Source organism: Ovis aries, chromosome 15 (assembly GCF_016772045.2).
Source record: "Ovis aries strain OAR_USU_Benz2616 breed Rambouillet chromosome 15, ARS-UI_Ramb_v3.0, whole genome shotgun sequence".
Classification (NCBI taxonomy): domain Eukaryota; kingdom Metazoa; phylum Chordata; class Mammalia; order Artiodactyla; family Bovidae; genus Ovis; species Ovis aries.
Window position 1 is genome coordinate 76,821,456 of NC_056068.1, and position 20,157 is coordinate 76,841,612.

Here is a 20,157-nt window from a genome sequence, read left to right on the forward strand (position 1 = left end):
CTTTGCATGAAATGGCCCCTTGACATCTCTAATTTTCTTGAAGAGATCTCTAGTGTTTCCTATTCTATTGGTTTCCTCTATTTCTTTGCACTGATCACTAAAGAAGGCTTTCTTGTCTCTCCTTGCTATTCGTTGGAACTCTGCATTCAGATGGGTATATATTTCCTTTTCTCCTTTGTCTTTCACTTCTTTTCTTTTCTCAGCTATTTGTAAGCCCTCCTCAGACAACCATTTTGCTTTTTTGCATTTCTTTTTCTTTGAGATGGCCTTGATCACTTCCTCCTATACAATATCATGAACCTTTGTCCATAGTTCTTCAGGCACTCTATCAAATTACAAAAATAAATTCTATCTATTTCTTTTGCTTTTATTATGTGGTTACGAAAATATTTAAAATGACAATGTGGCTTGTATTCTGTTTATTTTCCACAGTGCTGTACTGAGGATTAGGCTCTGGTCTCAGTGTGTGACCATAATATCTAATTTAGTTGTAACACTCTGAAGTATGCTGCTGCTGCTGCTGCTAAGTCATTTCAGTTGTGTCTGACTCTGTGCGACCCCATAGATGGCAGCCCACCAGAGTCCCCCGTCCCTGGGATTCTCCAGGCAAGATCACTGGAGTGGGTTGCCATTTCCTTCTCCAATGAATGAAAGTGAAAATAGGTTTGAGGTCTTCTTAATAGGGAGGTTCATATTTTTTACTGGCCAATGGAAATTTTACATTTAAGTGATATAATATAGCACAGGCTAAGACAATATTTTTTTAAATTTATTTATTTTAACTGGAGGCTAATTACTTTACAATATTGTATTGGCCAATTGAATCTTTGTTCTACCAATGACTAGCTATGACTGTGGATAAACTTAGTTTTCCTTACTGGGTTTTATTTGTTATGTGAGTAGTGGAACTAGTTTACATACTCCACAGTGTCGCTACAATTAAATTAGATATTATGGTCATGTTTGAGGGCTTCTTGGGGTTCCCTGGTAGCCAGCTTGGTAAAGAAGCCACCTGCAATGCAGAAGACCCCAGTTTGATTCCTGGATAGGGAAGATCTGCTGGAGAAGGGATAGGCTACCCACCCCAGTAATCTTGGGTGTCCCTGGTGGCTCAGCTGGTAAAGAATCTGTCTGCCATGTGAGACCTGGGTTTGATCCTTGGGTTGGGAAGGTCCCCTGGAGAAGGGAAAGGCTACCCACACAGCATTTTTACCTGGAGAATTCCATGGACTGTATAGTCCATGGAGTCTCAAAGAGTCAGACACGACTGGGGCAACTCTAACCCAATCCAGTATTCTTGCCTGGAGAATCCCATGGATAGAGGCGCTTGGTGGGCTACAGTCCACGGGTTGCAAAGAGTTGGACATGACTTCACTTTCACTTTCACTTATTCTTCTAGGGTCTCTGGGAGAGAACTGCCACTTTAATTAACTTAAATAATGTAATTAACCAAGATGGACACCAGTACTCTGTAATAAGTTAGTGGATTCCTGATATCTGTGCCCTCGGTAGACCCACCTGCCTATAACTACACAGTCGTTCTGACTGTAGGACAGGCAGTCTTAGAAAAGGGTTCTGATCATGGAGAAGCATATTCACACTCTCCCATTATCCTGCCAGAGTCTGGGGCTCAGCAAGATCCTTTCACCCATCTTGCCTCCCCGACTGTTACCTGCCATGCGGTGCTGCAACTAGGTGTGGAGTTTCCCGCATATGCCAGAAGCTTTCAATCAGTAGCTGAACGTGGATCGAGGCAAAAATCTAATGCATGAGACTTCAGGCTTCTCCAAATGCTAAATTCCACTGCCTGACTGGATGTCAATCCCTGAGAAAATCTATCATCACACTTGTCCCGAAAGAAGTGGCTTTCCAAAAGTCTGGTGTAGATGCATGTTTGACCCCTTTAGGTATCTTCTATTTATTTTGATCTTAATGTGTAAAGCCATCATCTTTGAGATTACTTGGTGTCTCCTGAAAAGTAGTCCCCCATTTATTCCTTAGAATTGCTGCCTTGGTCACAAAGCAAGGCCATTTGTTTTGATGCCTAGAGCAATGCTAAATTTATACATTGCTAAGATCTTGGCAGGTTTTCAGTAAACAGGAAGGACAGAGGATAAATGTAGAAGAGAAATATGTGACTGAGAACATTCCAAAGTTAGCTTACTTTCTCTCTGAGATCCAGAGTTGCTTGTCATCTCAGTGTAAATTTGGTCAAGGGTCCCAGTTTAAGGCTTTTTCAATCCAAATGCTATGGCTTGAGAAGGAGAAAGAAAAGCCCCCTTTTACTTAGAGAATGCTGTGCTGTCACTATCCTGAGTAATGAGCTCCATTGAGCTTTCCAAGCTGCTTTCCCTGTTGAAAATTCTGATGAAAATACACAAAACTTTCCCACTGCATTGGTCAATGTGGGAATCCTCTTGGGAGATGACTGCTTTTTACGGTCCCTGGGTGTGGATCGCCATGGATACCCATCCTTTAATTTAACTGTAATGGATTCCATTGGTTAAATACTTACTATGTGTTTTGCATTATTATAAGCACTTTGTAGGCATTGCACGGCTTCTTGTTTTGTGTTTAGGGCCTCAGTTGAACTGAATTGATGTAATCAGGATTGTTGTTTTGAGGATCACAATCATCATTGTTCCATGCACAACCTGTTCAGTATTATTTTAATAAGTAAATACCTGTAAGCCATAATGTAATCCAAGTGTTGAGCATTATGAATAACTTAAATCTGCGTGCTCACTCACTAGCCTATCCCATTGTCTATCCTTGAACTCCAAGGATTAACTTTATTTTAAAGTCTGTGTCTTTTACTGTTTTGATTTAGAATATTTTAAGATTGAATGCTGTTTCTTGACTATCATGCCATTTTGATAGTTTTGTAAAAGGCCCCTACATTTTCTTTTTCATTTTTAGGTTAGTTATCTTTTGTTGTTGATCTGTAGAAGTCCTTTTTATGTAATCTGAATTTTATATAATCTGTGTAAAATCCCCTTGCCCTACCTATATCTATGTTTCTGTCTCTATCTTCACATTTATATCATTTCCTCTCCCAACTTTGTAACTTGTTTTTTCTTTTAATGGTATTTCTTGAGGAACAGAAGTTCTTGTTTTAGCATAATATAATTTATTGATATTTCCCATAATGATAGTTGTTATGAACTGATTTTTTTTTGTCCTTCAAAATTCATATAAAATCTTAGCCCCAATGTGATGGTATTGGAGGTGGTGCCTTTGAGATGTGATTAGGGCATGAGGGTGGAGCCCCCAAGAAAGACTCCAGAGAACTTGCTCATCCCTTCCACCATGGGGAGACACAGCAAAAGGCTTTCTGTGAGTCAAGAAGTGGGTCTTCTCCAGACACTGAATCCTTTGGTGCCTTCATCTTGGACTTTCTAGCCTTCAGATCTGTAAAATTTCTGTTATTTATAACTTACCCAGTCTTACAGGGCAGGAAACTGAAGATATAAGCCTGGATGAGGAGAATAGGAGGCATGAGGGAAAAGCACAAACCCTCAAACAGATCCCCCTCTCTTATAGAACAAAATGATAAACAAAACAGGTGAACAGGCATAGCAAAACAGAAGCAGAGTCATAGGTACAGAGAATGAACCGATGGTTGCCCGAGGGGAGAGGTGAGGAGGAGAAGGAGACAGGTGAGGGAGACTGAGAACAGGCTTCCACTTGCTTCTTGCCTGTTAACATTTGCTTTTTGTGTTTAGGTGTTCCTCTGTTGGGTGCATATTTATTTATGATTTCATATCTTCTTCTTGCATTGATCTCTCACCATTGTGTATTTTCTTTTTTTTTGTCTCTTATTACAGTCTTTAAAGCATATTTCGTCTGATATGAGCATTGCTATACACATTTTCTTTTTTCCATTTTCATAGAATATTTTTTTTTCCATCCCCTCACTTTCAGTCTGTGTGTCTTTAGATCGGAAGGGAATCTCCTATTAGCAGCCTGTATATTATCTTGCTTTTTCTATTTACTTAGCCACTTTATACCTTTAGATTGAAACATTCAGTCCATTTATATTAAAGTAATTATTGATAGTTATGTACTTATCGGAGAAGGCAATGGCACCCCACTCCAGTACTCTTGCCTGGAAAATCCCATGGATGGAGGAGCCTAATAGGCTGCAGTCCAAGTGGTCGCAAAGAGTCGGACATGACTGAGCGACTTCATTTTCACTTTCATGCATTGGAGAAGGAAATGGCAACCCACTCCAGTGTTCTTGCCTGGAGAATCCCAGGGACGGGGGAGCCTGGTGGGCTGCCGTCTATGGGGTCGCACAGAGTCGGACACGACTGAAGTGACTTAGCAGCAGCAGCAGCAGCATGTACTTATAACCATTTTGTTAATTGTCTTGTGGTTGCTTTTAGTTATTTTTCATTCCTTTTTCTTTCTTTTGTGCTCTTCTCTTATGATTTGATGACTATAGTGTTATGTTTGAATTACGTTCTCTTTTTAAGTGTATGCCTACTATGGATTTTTGGTTTGTAATTACCATGAGATTATATATAAAGGTGTATATATATATATATATATATATATATATATATATATATTGTTGCTTCAGTTGTATCCGACTCTTTGTGACCCCATGGACTGTAGCCCACCAGGCTCCTCCATCCATGGGGATTCTCCAGGCAAGAATACTGGAGTGGGTTGCCATGTCCTCCTCCAGTGGGTCTTCCCAACCCACGGATTGAACCCAGCTCTTCCACGTTGAAGGCAGATTCTTTACCATCTGAACTACCAGAGAAGCCCCACATACACACTGCTTTATATAAAATAGGTAACTGATAAGAACCTTTTTTATAGCACAGGGAACTCTACTCAATATTCCTATAGGCTAGATGGGAAAAGAATTGAAAAAACCAACAAACAACCCCCAAACAAGTGGCTACATGTATATGTGCAACTCATTTACTTTGCTGTTGAAACTAGCACAGCAATATAAATCAACTATATTCCAATAAAAGTTTAAAAAAAGAAGTGTCAATCTGTACACTAAAAAAACAAAATAAAGAAAATTTGCCCTGTAGGACTGCTGTGACTATAAGAGATAAAGGTTACAAAATGTCTGGTATAGTGCCTGGTACACGGTAGGTACTCAATAAATGGCAACTATTATTATTATTTTGATCATGATTGTCATCATTGCTTGTGTGGTATTTAAGTCTAAGTGACCTTGAAGCACAGATTGTCAGAGTGAGAAGGGACAGGAAAGAAATCTAGTCCAATTCTGTCATTTTATGTCTGCAGAACTGCAACCCATAGAGATGAAGGGACCTGCTGAAAGTCATCCAGTTTGTAGTCCCTTCCCCTGGGCCAGTCCTCTTTTCTCCCTGCAGACTCATACTCCCATGGTAGCTCAGAAAGTTGGGGCAAAAACTCTCCTAATGTCGTGCTTTTAGTTTCTCTCTCTCAGAGCATAATTACTGGATGTTTGTTAACTGCTCAAAGTTCTCTAAATTAACTGACACGCATTTTGAACTTTTTCTTAACTCCGTTTCTTGGAAAAGTTTCACACTAGAGACAAAAAGCCATGGGGGAAATTTGGTCCCTTGATCACGGCACGTGGCTCAGTTTATTTTAAATAGTTCAAGCATCTCCGTATTGAAAAACCATCTTTGGTTTTCTAGAGAGCGAGTAGGTTTCCTAAACCAACAGCAGGACCTAAAGCTTACTGGTTAGCTGTTTTTGGTAGTTATTTTCCTGTTTCTAAATAGTTGACCTAAAGATCGGCTAAGGGACCAATTTCCTAAATCTTTCCTTTTGTGATTTATCCACGTCATCATAGGCTGTTCATTTTCTAAAAGATCACAGGGCTGTGGGGTGTGGTCAGATGGTAGCAAAATTGACATTGTTAATTGGCAATAACAATCACAAAACCAAAATCGCTAGACACAATCCCAGTATTTCAGAAACAGTACCTCAGCAACTTGGCCAAAAAATAGCTATCTGACTTTGAGATGTCAGTTAAACTCTCTGGCCCTCAGCTGCTCCATGGATAGATTGAGAAGGTTGAGTGAACAGTCTACAGATTTCCTTTAAGCTCTAACATTTCGTCAGTCTCACCTGGCGCCTTGGCTGAGATGAAGTGGCTTAACTCACTAGGGGCCTTCAGTGCAGAGAAAGAAGCCTAGTGGAAGGGTTTTGCTGTGAAGAGAGCCTTCTCTCAGCCCAGGACGTCTGTTTGAGTGAAGAGTTCTTGAGGAACTCTTGAGGAAGGAGAAACATTTCCTGTGCCCAAGGAGAAAACCCTTCATGTCCAGCTCCTTGCTCTAATATTGAACATTAACCATGCCAGGTAGGTGATGGCGTGCCTGGAGGTTTTCACAGGTTGACAGAATGTGAGAGGCTCCGAATCCCTGTGTGATCTGGGGTGAGTCACTCTTCTCTCTGGATCTTGGTTTCTCTTTCTATGAAAAGGAGAGGACTGGACAGGATGTTTCCTAAAGGTTTTTTTTTTTTTTTTTTGGCTTTCACATCATGGGATTCCATGAAATACCACTTGGAGGTCCAAAGTGATTCCATGAAATACCACTTGGAGGTCCAAAGTGGGAAGGAGGCTCTCGTGATGTGATTTGAGCTCATAGCAATAAGTCTTCAGCCTATCACTTTATTATCGTGTCCTTATTGGATTTCTCTCACTGGGACTCTATGCTCATTCTTGTGTCTGTGTTCGGCCGTGTCCGACTCTTTGTGACCCCATGGCTGTGGTGAGCCAGGCTCCTCTGTCCATGGGATTATCCCTGCACGAATACTGCAGTGGGTTACAGTTTCCTTCTAGGGATCTTCCTGACACAGGGATCGAACCTGAGGCTCTGGCGTCTCCTGCATTGGCAGGCAGATTCTTTACCCCTGAGCAACCTGGGAAGCCCCAAGGTTAGAGGAGAAAATTCTAACTAGTTAGGGTCTAGACCATCATTTACCTATCTAGGTTTTTACATGCAACCCACGGATTATTTTGTAATCCTAAATTCCACAGTAAGAGTTTTATTTGGAGAAGTGACAGAGGGGAGAAGAGGTAATTAGTTACCGACTGTCTTTTTCTTGGGCCAGGGGAAAGAGAAACCAGAGAGAAATGTAAATAAATACCAGGAAGTCTGAGCTAATAATAGCTCCTATTGATTGGGAACTTCCTATTTGCCAGGCAACCCTCTTAAGTGCTTTATATGTTTTATCTCATAGATAATTCATGCAACAAATATGTCACATAGGAATGGTTACCCCATTCTAAGAAAATGAGAAAAGCTGTTCCCAAAGACACGTGTATGCGGTGACAGAGCTGAGAATTGGCTGTCGCTGCAATACTTGCTCTTATGACCACTTCTCTAGACCGATCTGGGAGGAGAGTGAAAGTCCGCTCAACCAGGCGTCCTTACTGCATTTTCTTTCCTTCTGTCCAGCGATCCACGAACCTGGAACTATTCCCTCCACCAAAAGATCACAATGGCATAAATCCTAGCTATCAAAACAGAAATATCAAGTCAAACCGTATAGCAAGAAGTTGCTCACTTTTAGCTGTAGTTTACTGACAGTTCTATGCTATGCCATGACATTACATGTCGGTCAGGACCCTAGAGTGAGTCTGGACAGTCCGTACCATGTCCTACACCCTGTGGTTGAAAAACACTGAGAAAATGGAAGGGTGGTGGGATCAGGGGCCAGGCAAAGAGTGGGAACCACGTAACAGACTGCGGGAGGGACTCTGCAGCTTTTCTTTCCTGTGGGAGCCAGGAAAGACTTTGGTAGGGATGTTGCTTTTCCTTTTTTGCGGATGTATGTGTGAGACACAATCTGACTGATCTTTAAGAGGATCTTGCTGGCTCTGCTAGCTGGAGAAAAAACTTTAGGAGAGAAAGTGGAAGCAGCAAGAGCAGTTAGGGGCATATGGTAGTAATCCAGCCTCGAGATAGTGGTAGCTTGGGCTAGGTTAAACAGACATACAAGGCACCTGGGAATGTACCACTTTGTACAAAACCTGAGTGTTGCTTTTCTCTCTTAAAAGTTGGCTTTCTTTACTCCTGGGGGCAAGTAAGATGATTGGTATTGCTTATTTTACAATTTTTTTTTATCCATTGCCCATGAATAAGAGGCTCCAGGAATTCCCCCTGAGGCGTTAATATTGCCTTTCTATCTGCTCTCCAACTTTGTTGAATACATGCCCCTTTTGACGACCTTGTCCTGTTTCAGAGCTTACTTCACCAGACTCTGATGTCTACTCTGGACTCTAAGGTATATAGACATATTTCTTCACCTAAGGATCAGGTACTCCTGTAAGAATATGTGGCGTCAGAGACTGAACCAATAGCTAAGGCTGTGTTTTCCTTTTTTTAAATTTTGAATATAAATTTATGTATTTTAATTGGAGGTTAATTACTTTACAATATTGTATTGGTTTTGCCAAACATCCATATGAATCCACCACGGGTGTACACATGTTCCCCATCCTGAACCCCCCTCCCTCCTCCCTCCCTGTACCATCCCTCTGGGTCGTTCCAGTGCACCAGCCCCAAGCACTCAGTATCATGCATCGAACCTGGACTGGCGACTCATTTCATATACGATATTATACATGTTTCCATGCCATTCTCCCAAATCATCCCACCCTCTCCCTCTCCCGCAGAGTCCAAGAGACTGTTCTATACATCTGTGTCTCTTTTGCTGTCTCGCATACAGGGTTATCATTACCATCTTTCTAAATTCCATATATATGTATTAGTATACTGTATTGGTGTTTTTCTTTCTGGCTTACTTCACTCTGTATAATCGGCTCCAGTCTCATCCACCTCATTAGAACTGATTCAAATGTATTCTTTTTAATGGCTGAGTAATACTCCACTGTGTATATGTACCACAGCTTTCTTATCCATTCATCTGCTGATGGACATCTAGGTTGCTATGTTTTTCTTTGAGCCACAAGAGGGAGGGTACTACAGTACTTTTATCTTCACTAGAAAAGCGTCGTTCGTGTATTATGCTCTTTCCTTGTTCGCTCGTGTCCCTCAGGTTCACCCATTGCCCGTCGTGAAGGAGGCTCCTCCTCTCTCTTCTAGACTGACCTAGGTTTCAGCCTTGACTTAACCACTCATAAGCTGTGTTTCTTTGGGTAAGTAACTTAACCTCTCTGAGTCACAGTTTCCTCACCTTTCCATTCAGTACCTCAAAATGGTAGGAAGATTTACGTGAGGAGAGGATTGTAACGTGTTTCCCACAGTCCAGCACACAGCAGAAGCTGAACAAAGGGCGATAGCATCTGATGCTGTAGCTTGGCGATGAAAATGGTGAACATCCGGTAGCCACGTGCTTTTGTCTCCTTAAGGCACCAAACTATTTCACAGCCTTTTTGGGTTGTTTTTAATACCTTCCTTCCTTCTATTTCCCTGAATCAGTAAGGGAGGCTCATCATTTTTTTGTTTAAATTTATTTTTCTTATTTGGAGGAAAATTGCGTTACAATGTTGTGTTGGTTTCTGCCATATGACAACACGAATCAGCCATAATCATATGTATATCCCCTCCCGCCCCTCCCCCATCCCATCTTTTATGTCATCGCAGAGCCCCAGGTTGACTAAGGGAACTCCATCTTGCTTCATCTCTCCTGCTCAGCTGTGTTTTCTGGGTGCCCCCGTTTTAACCTTTCAATGCCCCATTTCTTCCCCAGTTTTAGCTAAGTAACTTACTGAGGATCCTCTTAGCATATTTTCACCTTGTATATGTCTTCAAATTCTCATCAAGAGAAAAACTGGGGAGAAAGGAGGTGATTAATGTATTTCACTATGGATGCACAAGAGACAGAAGGAAAAAAATAAGAGGAATGAGCTATTTCAAAGTAGTTTTAAAAGCAGAGGACGTCTTGACTGTTTTCTCTGCCTCCTTAATAAATGTGTCATTTAATTTCATGAAGTTGCAATCTGCCTAAGGGTGAGAGCCACCTTTCTTCTTTCATACATCCTGGATCTCTGAGGCACATGGGAGGTTCTTAATAAAATATTTGGTCAAAGAATTGAACTAAAACAAATCCTTACCTCCTGCTGGCAAAAAATGTTTCTCAGTGGCAGGGAAACTGGAGAACAGAAAATAGCAAACTGGTGAACCTCCACGTGTCATATTTAAACTGTCTTTGATAGTGAGCTATATTCTCAACAGTGCCTAGGTTTTTACCTTGGTCTCCAGGGTCAAAAGTTTCAAAAAATGTTGGTAAAAATTTATGAAGCTGTGGGACTGAGTGAAACCATAGCTCCGAAAGAATTCAGAAACTTGTCTAACTCATACAAAGAAAATATCAAAGGCATTCTTTAGAAAGGGAGGATTATCAATTGGATTGGCATTTCTGGGGAATAAAAGGAGAAAACAAGAGATTCAGGAGCAGAAGTTCACTTGAGAATTTCTAACACAAAGGTATGAAGAGAATGGGATAATTGTTAGTCATTAATATATATATGCTGCTGCTACTGCTGCTAAGTCACTTCAGTCATGTCCGACTTTGTGTGACCCCATAGACGGCAGCCCACCAGCCTCCCCCGTCCCTGGGATTCTCCAGGCAAAAACACTGGAGTGGGTTGCCATTTCCTTCTCCAATGCATGAAAGTGAAAAGTGAAAGTGAAGGCGCTCAGTCGTGTCTGACTCTTCGCGACCCCATGGACTGCAGTCCACCAGGCTCCTCCATCCGTGGGATTTTCCAGGCAAGAGTACTGGAGTGGGGTGCCATTGATGGCTATTAATGCTGAAGATAGTAATTATTTTTTTCAATGTGGTTTCTTGAAATAACATATTAGAATAAAATAATCTGGTTCTTGTTCTGAATCCATTTCTTGCTGGAAGTCTTGGTTAATTCTCAACCTCTCTGAGCCTCAGTCTTCTCACTTAGGATATGGAGATTATAAAGTTTTTGTGAGGTATATTGAATCATGTCTTGCATAAAGTGGGCTACTGAACAAACATTTACTATATTAGTGATCAAATAAATTAACCGGTCAGATATTATGTGTGAAAGAGTTCCATCAACAGGCAAGTGCTAAGTAAGCATGAAGGACCGGATGTTACGACTGTTTGTTTTATCACAGGTCTCTTCTCTTAAATCCATCTTCTTCGAGTGGATTCCATGGCGAGGACCAATAATGTGACTGAGTTAATTATCAGCGGTCTTTTCCAGGATCCAGAGGTGCAGAGAGCGTGCTTTGTGGTGTTTCTGCCCATGTACTTGGCCACGGTGGTGGGCAATGGCCTCATTGTTCTGACTGTCAGCATCAGTAAGAGCCTGCGTTCCCCCATGTACTTCTTCCTTAGTCACCTGTCGCTGGTGGAGATCAGTTACTCCTCCACTGTTGTCCCTAAATTCATCACAGACTTACTTTCCAAGATTAAAACCATCTCTCTGGAGAGCTGTGTGGCTCAGATATTCTTCTTTCACTTCTTTGGGGTTGCTGAGATCCTCTTGCTCGTGGTGATGGCCTATGACCGCTATGTCGCCATCTGCAAACCTCTTCATTATATGAGCATTATGAACCGTCAACTGTGTGACCTACTAGTAGCTGGCTCCTGGTTTGGGGGCCTTTTTCACTCCATAATTCAGATTTTCATCACCATCCAATTGCCCTTCTGCGGTCCCAATGTGATTGACCACTACTTCTGTGACCTCCAGCCATTATTCAAGCTTGCCTGCACTGACACCTCTGTGGAGGGGGTCATTGTGTTGGCCAACAGTGGCTTAATTGCTCTGTGCGCCTTCCTCCTCTTGGTGTCCTCCTATATTGTCATCCTGGTCAACTTGAGGAACCATTCAGCAGAGGGGAGACGCAAAGCCCTCTCCACCTGTGCCTCTCACATCACGGTGGTCGTCTTGTTCTTTGGACCTGCCATCTTCCTCTACATGCGGCCCCCCTCCACCTTCACTGAGGACAAGCTGGTGGCCGTGTTCTACACGGTGGTCACCCCCATGTTGAACCCCATCATCTACACACTCAGAAATGCAGAGGTGAAAGTTGCCATGAGGAGGTTGTGGGGCAAAAAGAACTCAGGGATGGAGCAAAAATGGGAAAGTGATTTATAGAAGTGTGCCCAATGATTATCTTTTCTTGATATGGATTTTGATTTTAGTGGGACATACACAAATGGCAGAAACAAATGTAAGGACTTAATGTTATTGCTACTATGATTCTCCCTAAGTAAGCAAGAGCTTCCCTGATGGCTCAGCTGGTAAAGAATCCCCCTGCAATGTGGGAGACATGGGTTCAGTCCCTGGGTTGGGAAGATCCCCTGGAGAAGGGAACAGCTACCCACTCCAGTATTCTGGGCTGGAGAATTCCATGGACTGTATAGTCCATGGGGTTGCAAGTAAGCAAAGATTCCCGGCTAATCCAGTGTAATGATCAAAGGGCAGAGGTCAGATTGGCTTCATGACATCCAACAACATCATGAGATTAGAAAATGTTAAGACTCAAACTAAGTGCAAATGCAAAGGAGAATATTTTAACAAGTGTTTCAGGGGATAACCACTTATTCTATGTTCACCTTCCTTCTTTCTCTTCTTCATCACTCCTTGCCTCCTCCTTTCTTTCCTTCATTTTTTTCCCCTCCTTCCTTCTTCATTGTCCCCTCTTGGTTCAATCTCCCTAGTGATGACAACCAACATTTAGTTAAATATGGACACGAAGTAGAAGAATTATCATGGGATATTTGGGGAGGAGAGTAAAAATCTGATCTACTCTTCTGACATGGATGTCTGCTAAGTAACTCAATCATGTCCAACTTCTTGTGACTCCATGGATTGTAGTCTGCCAGGCTCTTCTGTCCATGGGATTTTCCAGGCAAGAATATTGGAGTGGGTTGCCATTTCCTTCTCCACAGGACCTTCCCAACCCAGAGACTGAACCCTTGACTCCTGCATCTTCCACATTTGCAGGTGGATTCTTTATCTGCTGAGCCAGCTGGGAAGCCCAACATGGATAAGTGTGTCTTTGAAAATTACATGCAGGGATTTTTCTGTTTTTCTGGTTGTTTTAGCATCTTGTACCATAGATCATTACCAGACCACCTGATCTGCCTCTTGAGAAACCTATATGCAGGTCAGGAAGCAGCAGTTAGAACTGGACATGGAACAACAGGCTGGTTCCAAATTGAGAAAGGAGTACGTCAAGGCTGTATATTGTCACCCTGCTTATTTAACTTATACACAGAGTATATCATGAGAAACACTGGGCTGGAAGAAGCACAAGCTGGAATCAAGATTGCTGGGAGAAATATCAATAACCTCAGATATGCAGATGACACCACCCTTATGGCAGAAAGTGAAGAGGAATTAAAAAGCCCCTCTTGATGAAAGTGAAAGTGGAGAGTGAAAAAGTTGGCTTAAAGCTCAACATTCAGAAAACTAAGATCATGGCAACTGGTCCCATCCCTTCATGGGAAATAGATGGGGAAACAGTGGAAACAGTGTCAGACTTTATTTTTGGGGCTCCAAAATCACTGCAGATGGTGACTGCAGCCATGAAATTAAAAGACGCTTACTCCTTGGAAGGAAAGTTATGACCAACCTAGATAGCATATTGAAAAGCAGAGATATTACTTTGCCAACAAAGGTCCATCTGGTCAAGGCTATGGTTTTTCCAGTGGTCATGTATGGATGTGAGAATTGGACTGTGATCCACCTCCCAGAACACTGGAAATAAAAGCAAAAATAAACAAATAGGATCTAATTAAAATTAAAAGCTTCTGCACAACAAAGGAAACTATAAGCAAGGTGAAAAGACAGCCTTCTGAATGGGAGAAAATAATAGCAAATGAAGCAAATGACAAACAACTAATCTCAAAAATATACAAGCAACTTATGCAGCTCAATTCCAGGAAAATAAACGACCCAATCAAAAAATGGGCCAAAGAACTAAATAGACATTTCTCCAAAGAAGACATACAGATGGTTAACAAACACATGAAAAGATGCTCAACATTACTCATTATCAGAGAAATGCAAATCAAGACCACAAGGAGATACTGTTTCACACCAGTCAGAATGGCTGCAATCCGAAAGTCTACAAGCAATAAATGCTGGAGAGGGTGTGGAGAAAAGGGAACCCTCCTACACTATTGGGGGGAATGCAAGCTAGTACAGCCACTATGGAAAACAGTGTGGATATTCCTTAAAAAACTGGAAATAGAACTGCCTTATGACCCAGCAATCCCACTGCTGTGCATACACACTGAGGAAACCAGAATTGAAAGAGACACATGTACCCCAATGTTCATCACAACACTGTTTATAATAGCCAGGACATGGAAACAACCTAGATGTCCATCAGCAGACAAATGGATAAGAAAGCTGTGGTACATATACACAATGGAATATTACTCAGCCATTAAAAAGAATACATTTGAATCAGTTCTAATGAGGTGGATGAAACTGGAGCCTATTATACAGAGTGAAGTAAGCCAGAAAGAAAAACACCAATACAGTATACTAACACATATATATGGAATTTAGAAAGATGGTGATGATAACCCTGTATGTGAGACAGCAAAAGAGACACAGATGTATAGGACAGTCTCTTGGACTCTGTGGGAGAGGGAGAGGGTGGGATGATTTGGGAGAATGGCATTGAAACATGTATACTATCATGTAAGAAACAATTTGATACAGTCTAGGTTTGATACAGGATAAAGGATACTGGGGGATGGTGCACTGGGATGACCCAGAGAGATGATATGGGGAGATAGGTGGGAAGCGGGTTCAGGATTGGGAACTCACGTACACCCGTGGCGGATTCATGTCAATGTATGGCAAAACAGTATAGTATTGTAAAGTAAAATAAAAAAAAATAAATAAAAATAAACAACAACAACAACAAAAAGACAGAAAGCTGAGCACCGAATAATCGATGCTTTTGAACTGTAGTGTTGGAGAAGACTCTTGAGAGTCCCTTGGACTGCAAGGAGATCCAACCAGTCCATCCTAAAGGAGATCAGTCCTGGGTGTTCATTGGAAGGACTGATGCTAAAGCTGAAACTCCAATACTTTGGCCACCTCATGCGAAGAGCTGACTCATTGGAAAATACCCTGATGGTGGGAAGGATTGGGGGCAGGAGGAGAAGGGGACGACAGAGGATGAGATGGCTAGATGGCATCGCCAACTCGATGGACATGAGTTTGAGTGAACTCTGGGAGTTGGTGATGGACAGAGGGAGGCCTGGCGTGCTGTGATTCATGGGGTCGCAAAGAGTCAGACACGACAGAGTGACTGAACGGAACTGAACCATAGATCATTTGAGCGCAAGTATCAGAAAAGTCCCTGGAGAAATTTCAGTTCCTGTGACGTGTTGACACAAAAGATAGTCCTTAAATCTGCTCTCACAGTGTTTACCATCAATAAATTTAAAAAAATCAAAATGTCATAGATTCTAGCTGTCAATAGAGAAAGGTCAAGTCAAACATTTCAACAAAGCTTTATCCACAGTAAATAAATACAGAATGTAGAAATTTCTTATTAATTCTAAGTTGAAGAATAAATGAGAGGCAAGTAATGTGCACATATGTTTCTACTCCATACTCTGTCCTTTATTCTAATTCTTGCGTTGCAGCTTCTTTGGGGTAAGCATCCTGTGTTGCTTAATTGCTTTGGGCGCCCAGCACAGTAATTGCACATGGCAGATGCTCAATAAATATTTGCTAAGTGGTGGATGTTGACTGTCTCACGGCTTCCCCGTTCATCTTTTATGCTGGTGCACTTCATTTAATGTACATATGAAAGCATCTGATCCAGAGCTAAACCTAGAGAAGCCCCCTTTCCCTTGCTGCCTGGCTAGGAATGTAGGGTGCAGGCTGCGACAGGAGCTTCTTACTCACATGCAGCTTTAGTGTCCTCACTGGGAGCTACAGAAAACATCATCAGTGGATACCGCATGGGCAGATAGCGTCTACTCCACACGTGTTGCCATGATTCTCAGAGACTACCTCACCTATTGAGGGTTGAGACTTGGTGGGTCCACTGAGAATTAATTACTCGCTTTGTTCTGGTCTCACTGGAAAAGCACAAAAAGCAAAGGAGAGCATTGTTTTCACTGGTTGAAGAGACGGAGAGCGTTGTAAAGTTTTACAGATGGCTACTCAGTTCACAGAAGCAGCAGTCTAATTGTACCACTTAGTGCCAGTGATCATATAATTAGTCCTCAATTGTTGATGCTGTCTCAGCATTAAAAATTAGTTTAAAGACAATAAATATAAAAAAAATTTACTAAAGAAAATTTGATAGCATGCTGCAAACCACTTTGCAAGTACTACATTTCCCCCATTTATTATTTGTGTTGTTTTTGGTATAGGTTTGACTACAAAATAATAGAAAGTAAGGGCAACTTAGGAGATACAGCTACAGAAGTACAGAGGGAGAAAATCCAGCTTGATTGTGGCGGTCCAACAATATTATCAGAAACTGAGACTATTTATCTATTCCGAATGTATTACTTCAGCAGGTAACTTCAGCCTGTGACCTCACGGGACTGCTGAGACCCCATACGTGTGCTGTTCCGTAGAACTCATGCTGTGCTGGTGATGCCTTCTGTTGCTCCTGTCTAATATGATAGCAATTTCTTGCTTTTAAAAGGTATTTTTACTTACTTATTTGGCTGCACCAGGTCTTCACTGTGGCATGCAGGGGCTAGTTCCCTGGCTAGAGCCTGACCCTGGCGGTGACAGATTTTATTTTCTTGGGCTCCAGAATCATTGTGGATGGTGACTGCAGCCACAAAATTAAAAGATCGTTTTCTCTTTTGGGAGACTTTCCAAAAGTCCCACACAAATTTTGCTTTCATCTTATTCCACTGACATTAATCACATGGTGACCCTTAATTGCCAGGGAGCCTGGAAACTATAATCTTTTATTCTGTGTGGAACTGCTTTTAGCTAAAATTAGCATTCTGTTCTAGTTTCAAAGAGGAAGAAGAGAATGGATACAAGTTAGCCCATCTTCTCAGGCATTCAGTTACACATCAATTTTCCAAGCAATTAAAATTTTTTCATAAAAACTATTTATGACGGGTGGGTAAGATCACAAAGTCTAATTGTAGCACAATTTACTTAATAGCCACTTGTTTCAGGGCATTTAGATTCATTTAAGAATTTATTTAACAAGACTTAAAGACCCTGTACTATGTGCCAGACATTGGTCTAAGTGCAGGAGGTGTATAACGATACACAGGAGGGAGGAGGTCTTGCCTGCATGGAGCTTATGTTCTTGGAAAATATATATATATATATATTTTTTCTGAAGCAGCTGTGGTCTAGATCCGTGTTCTATGAGAAGGCTCAGTGATGATGGAAATGTTCTAAACCTGTGCTAATGCATGTGACCCCATGGACTAGCCATGTGGCTAGTCAGCATCTTAAATATGACTTTAATGATGGGAGAATTGAATTTTAAATTTTATTTAATTGTAGTGAACTAGCGTTTAAATAGCTACACGTGGCTGGTGACTACCACGTTGGATACACGAGTCTACACACTTCAGTGCTTACTTTGCTGCAAACTTGTACCTATTTTTCTGAGTCAGGGCAAAATTGCTCCTGGGCCCACTACCCTAATAGGTGTGTGGTGACTCCTGGGAGTTTGTACCTTTTGACCCCATCCATCCATTTTTGCCTCCTCCTCACCCCAGCCTCAGGCAACTGCCAATCTGTTCTCTATATCTTTGAGCTTGATTTAGTTTGTTTTGTTTGAGATTCCACATATATGTGAGAGCAAGTGGTATTTATCATTTTCTGTCTGACTTATTTCACTCTGCTTGTCCCAGTCTAAACCCTTAGAGGTGTCTGAGATAGCTCTACTTCTTTGCTTTCCTAAATAAAAAAATCAGCAGATCTTATGAGGTGTACCTTCAAAATCTGTGCAGAATCCAAAAACTTCCTAAAACCTTTGTGCTACTGTCCTGGCCCGAAACACAAGCATCTTTGGCCAGGTTACTGTGATGTTTTCCTAACAGGTTTCCTTGGTTTCCCGCTCCTATATTTCCCACTCTTCTTCTCAAGCAGACAGAGGTCTTGGCAAGAGACGCCCTTTCCTTCCTAGCTATAGTGATATAATAATAACCACCAGCTTTCCTATCATCCTTACCCTGTTTCATTTTTCTCGATAGGACTTCGTTGTTGCTGTTCAGTAACTCAGTCGTGCCTGACTCTTTGCGACCCCATGGACTGCAATGCTCCAGGGTGCCCTGTCCTTCACCATCTCCTGGAGCTTGTTCAAACTCATGTCCATTGGGCTGGTGATGCCATCCAACCGTCTCATCCTCTGTCTTCTCCTCCTGCCTTTGATCTTCCCAGCATCAGGGTCTTTTCCAATGGGTTGGTTCTTCGCATCACGTAGTCAAAGTACTGGTGCTTCAGTTTTAGCATCAGTCCTTCCAATGAGTATTCAGGATTGGTTTCCTTTAGAATGGACTGGTTGGATCTTTTTGCAGTCCAAGGGACTCTCAGAAGTCTTTTCCAACACCACAGTTCAAAAGCATCAAATCTTTGGTGGTCAGCCTTCTTTATGGTTCAACTCTTACATCCATACATAACTACTGGAAAAATCATAGCTTTAGCTAAATGGATCTTTGTTGGCAAAATAATGTCTCTGCTTTTTAATATGCTATCTAGGTTTGTTATAGCTTTTCTGCCTCTAAGAAGGAACACCTGTCTTTTAATTTCATGGCTGCAATCACAGACCACAGTGATTTTGGAGCCCCAAAATATAATGAAGTCTGTCACTGTTTCCATTGTTTCCCCATCTATTTGCCATGAAGTGATGGGACCAGATGCCATGATCTTAGTTTTTTGAATGTTGAATTTTAAGCCAGCTTTTTCACTCTCCTCTTTCACCTTCATGAAGAGGCTCTTAGGTTCCTCTATACTTTCTCCCATAAAGGTGGTGTCTTCTGCATATCTGAGGATCTGAGGTTATTGATATTTCTCCCAGAAATCTTGATTCCAGCTTATGCTTCATCCAGTCCAGCATTTTGCATGATGTGCTCTGCATATAAGTTTAATAAGCAGGGTGACAATATACAGCCTTGACATACTCCTTTCCCAATTTGGAACCAGTCTGTTGTTCCATGTCCAATTCTAACTGTTGTTTCCTCACCTGCATATAGGTTTTGCAGGAGGCAGGTGAGATGACCTGGTATTCCCATCTCTTTAAGAATTTTCCACAGATTGTTGTGATCCACACAGTCAAAGGCTTTAGTGTAGTCAATGAAGCAGAAGTAGATGTTTTTCTGGAATTCCCTTGCTTTTTCTATGATCCAATGGATTTTGGTAGTTTGATATCTGGGTATTCTGCCTTTTCTAAATCCAACTCAAACATCTGGAAGTTCTCAGTTCATGTACTATTGAAGCCTAGCTTGGAGAATTTTAAGCATTACTTTGCTAGCATATGAAATGAGTGCAACTGTGTGGTAGTTTGAACATTCTTTGTTATCACCTTTCTTTGGGATTTGAATGAAAACTGACCTTTTCCAGTCCTGTGTCCACTGCTGAGTTTTCCAAATTTGTTGGCATATTGAGTGCAGCACTTTCACAGCATCATCTTTTAGGACTTGAAGTAGCTCTGCTAGAATTCTATCACCTCCAGTAGCTTTGTGATGTTAGTGATGCTTCCTAAGGCCCACTTGACTTTGCACTTCAAGATATCTGGCTCTAGGTGAGTAATCACACCATTGTGGTTATCTGAGTCATTACGATCTTTTTTGTATAGTTATTCTGTGTATTCTTGCCACCACTTCTTAATATCTTCTGCTTCTGGTAGGTCCATAATATTCTGCCTTTTTTTTGTACCCATCTTTGCATGAAATGTTCCCTTGGTATCTCTAATTTTCTTGAAGAGATCTCTAGTCTTTCCCATTCTATTGTTTTCCTCTATTTCTTTGTACTGATCACTGAAGAAGGCTTTCTTATCTCTCCTTGCTATCCTTTGGAACTCTGCATTCAGATGGGTATCTTTTTTTTCCCTCCTTGCCTTTCACTTCTCTTCTTTTCTCAGCTATTTGTAAGGCCTCCTCAGACAACCATTCTGTCTTTTTGGATTTCTTTTTCTAGGGGATGGTTTTGATAGGACTACTGCTATCTAATTTTCATATCAAGTTTTATTTATTTATCATCTGTCTCTGTTTTCA

The 20,157-nt window shown here is 41.5% G+C and overlaps 2 protein-coding genes across 2 annotated transcripts in view; both read left to right on the forward strand.

Moving 5' to 3' along the window:
• Positions 1–20,157, forward strand: part of LOC101120521 (olfactory receptor 4B1-like) — a 66,438-nt gene that overhangs the window by 35,198 nt on the left and 11,083 nt on the right. The window contains exon 2 of the mRNA XM_060400139.1: positions 9,028–9,127. The gene's annotated coding sequence lies outside the window, so the exon portion shown is untranslated. The remainder of the gene's footprint in view (positions 1–9,027; positions 9,128–20,157) is intronic.
• LOC101121800 (olfactory receptor 4B1) lies at positions 11,123–12,070 on the forward strand. Its single transcript, XM_004016755.5, has one exon. It carries the CDS (start codon positions 11,123–11,125, stop codon positions 12,068–12,070), a length of 948 nt encoding a protein of 315 aa, XP_004016804.2.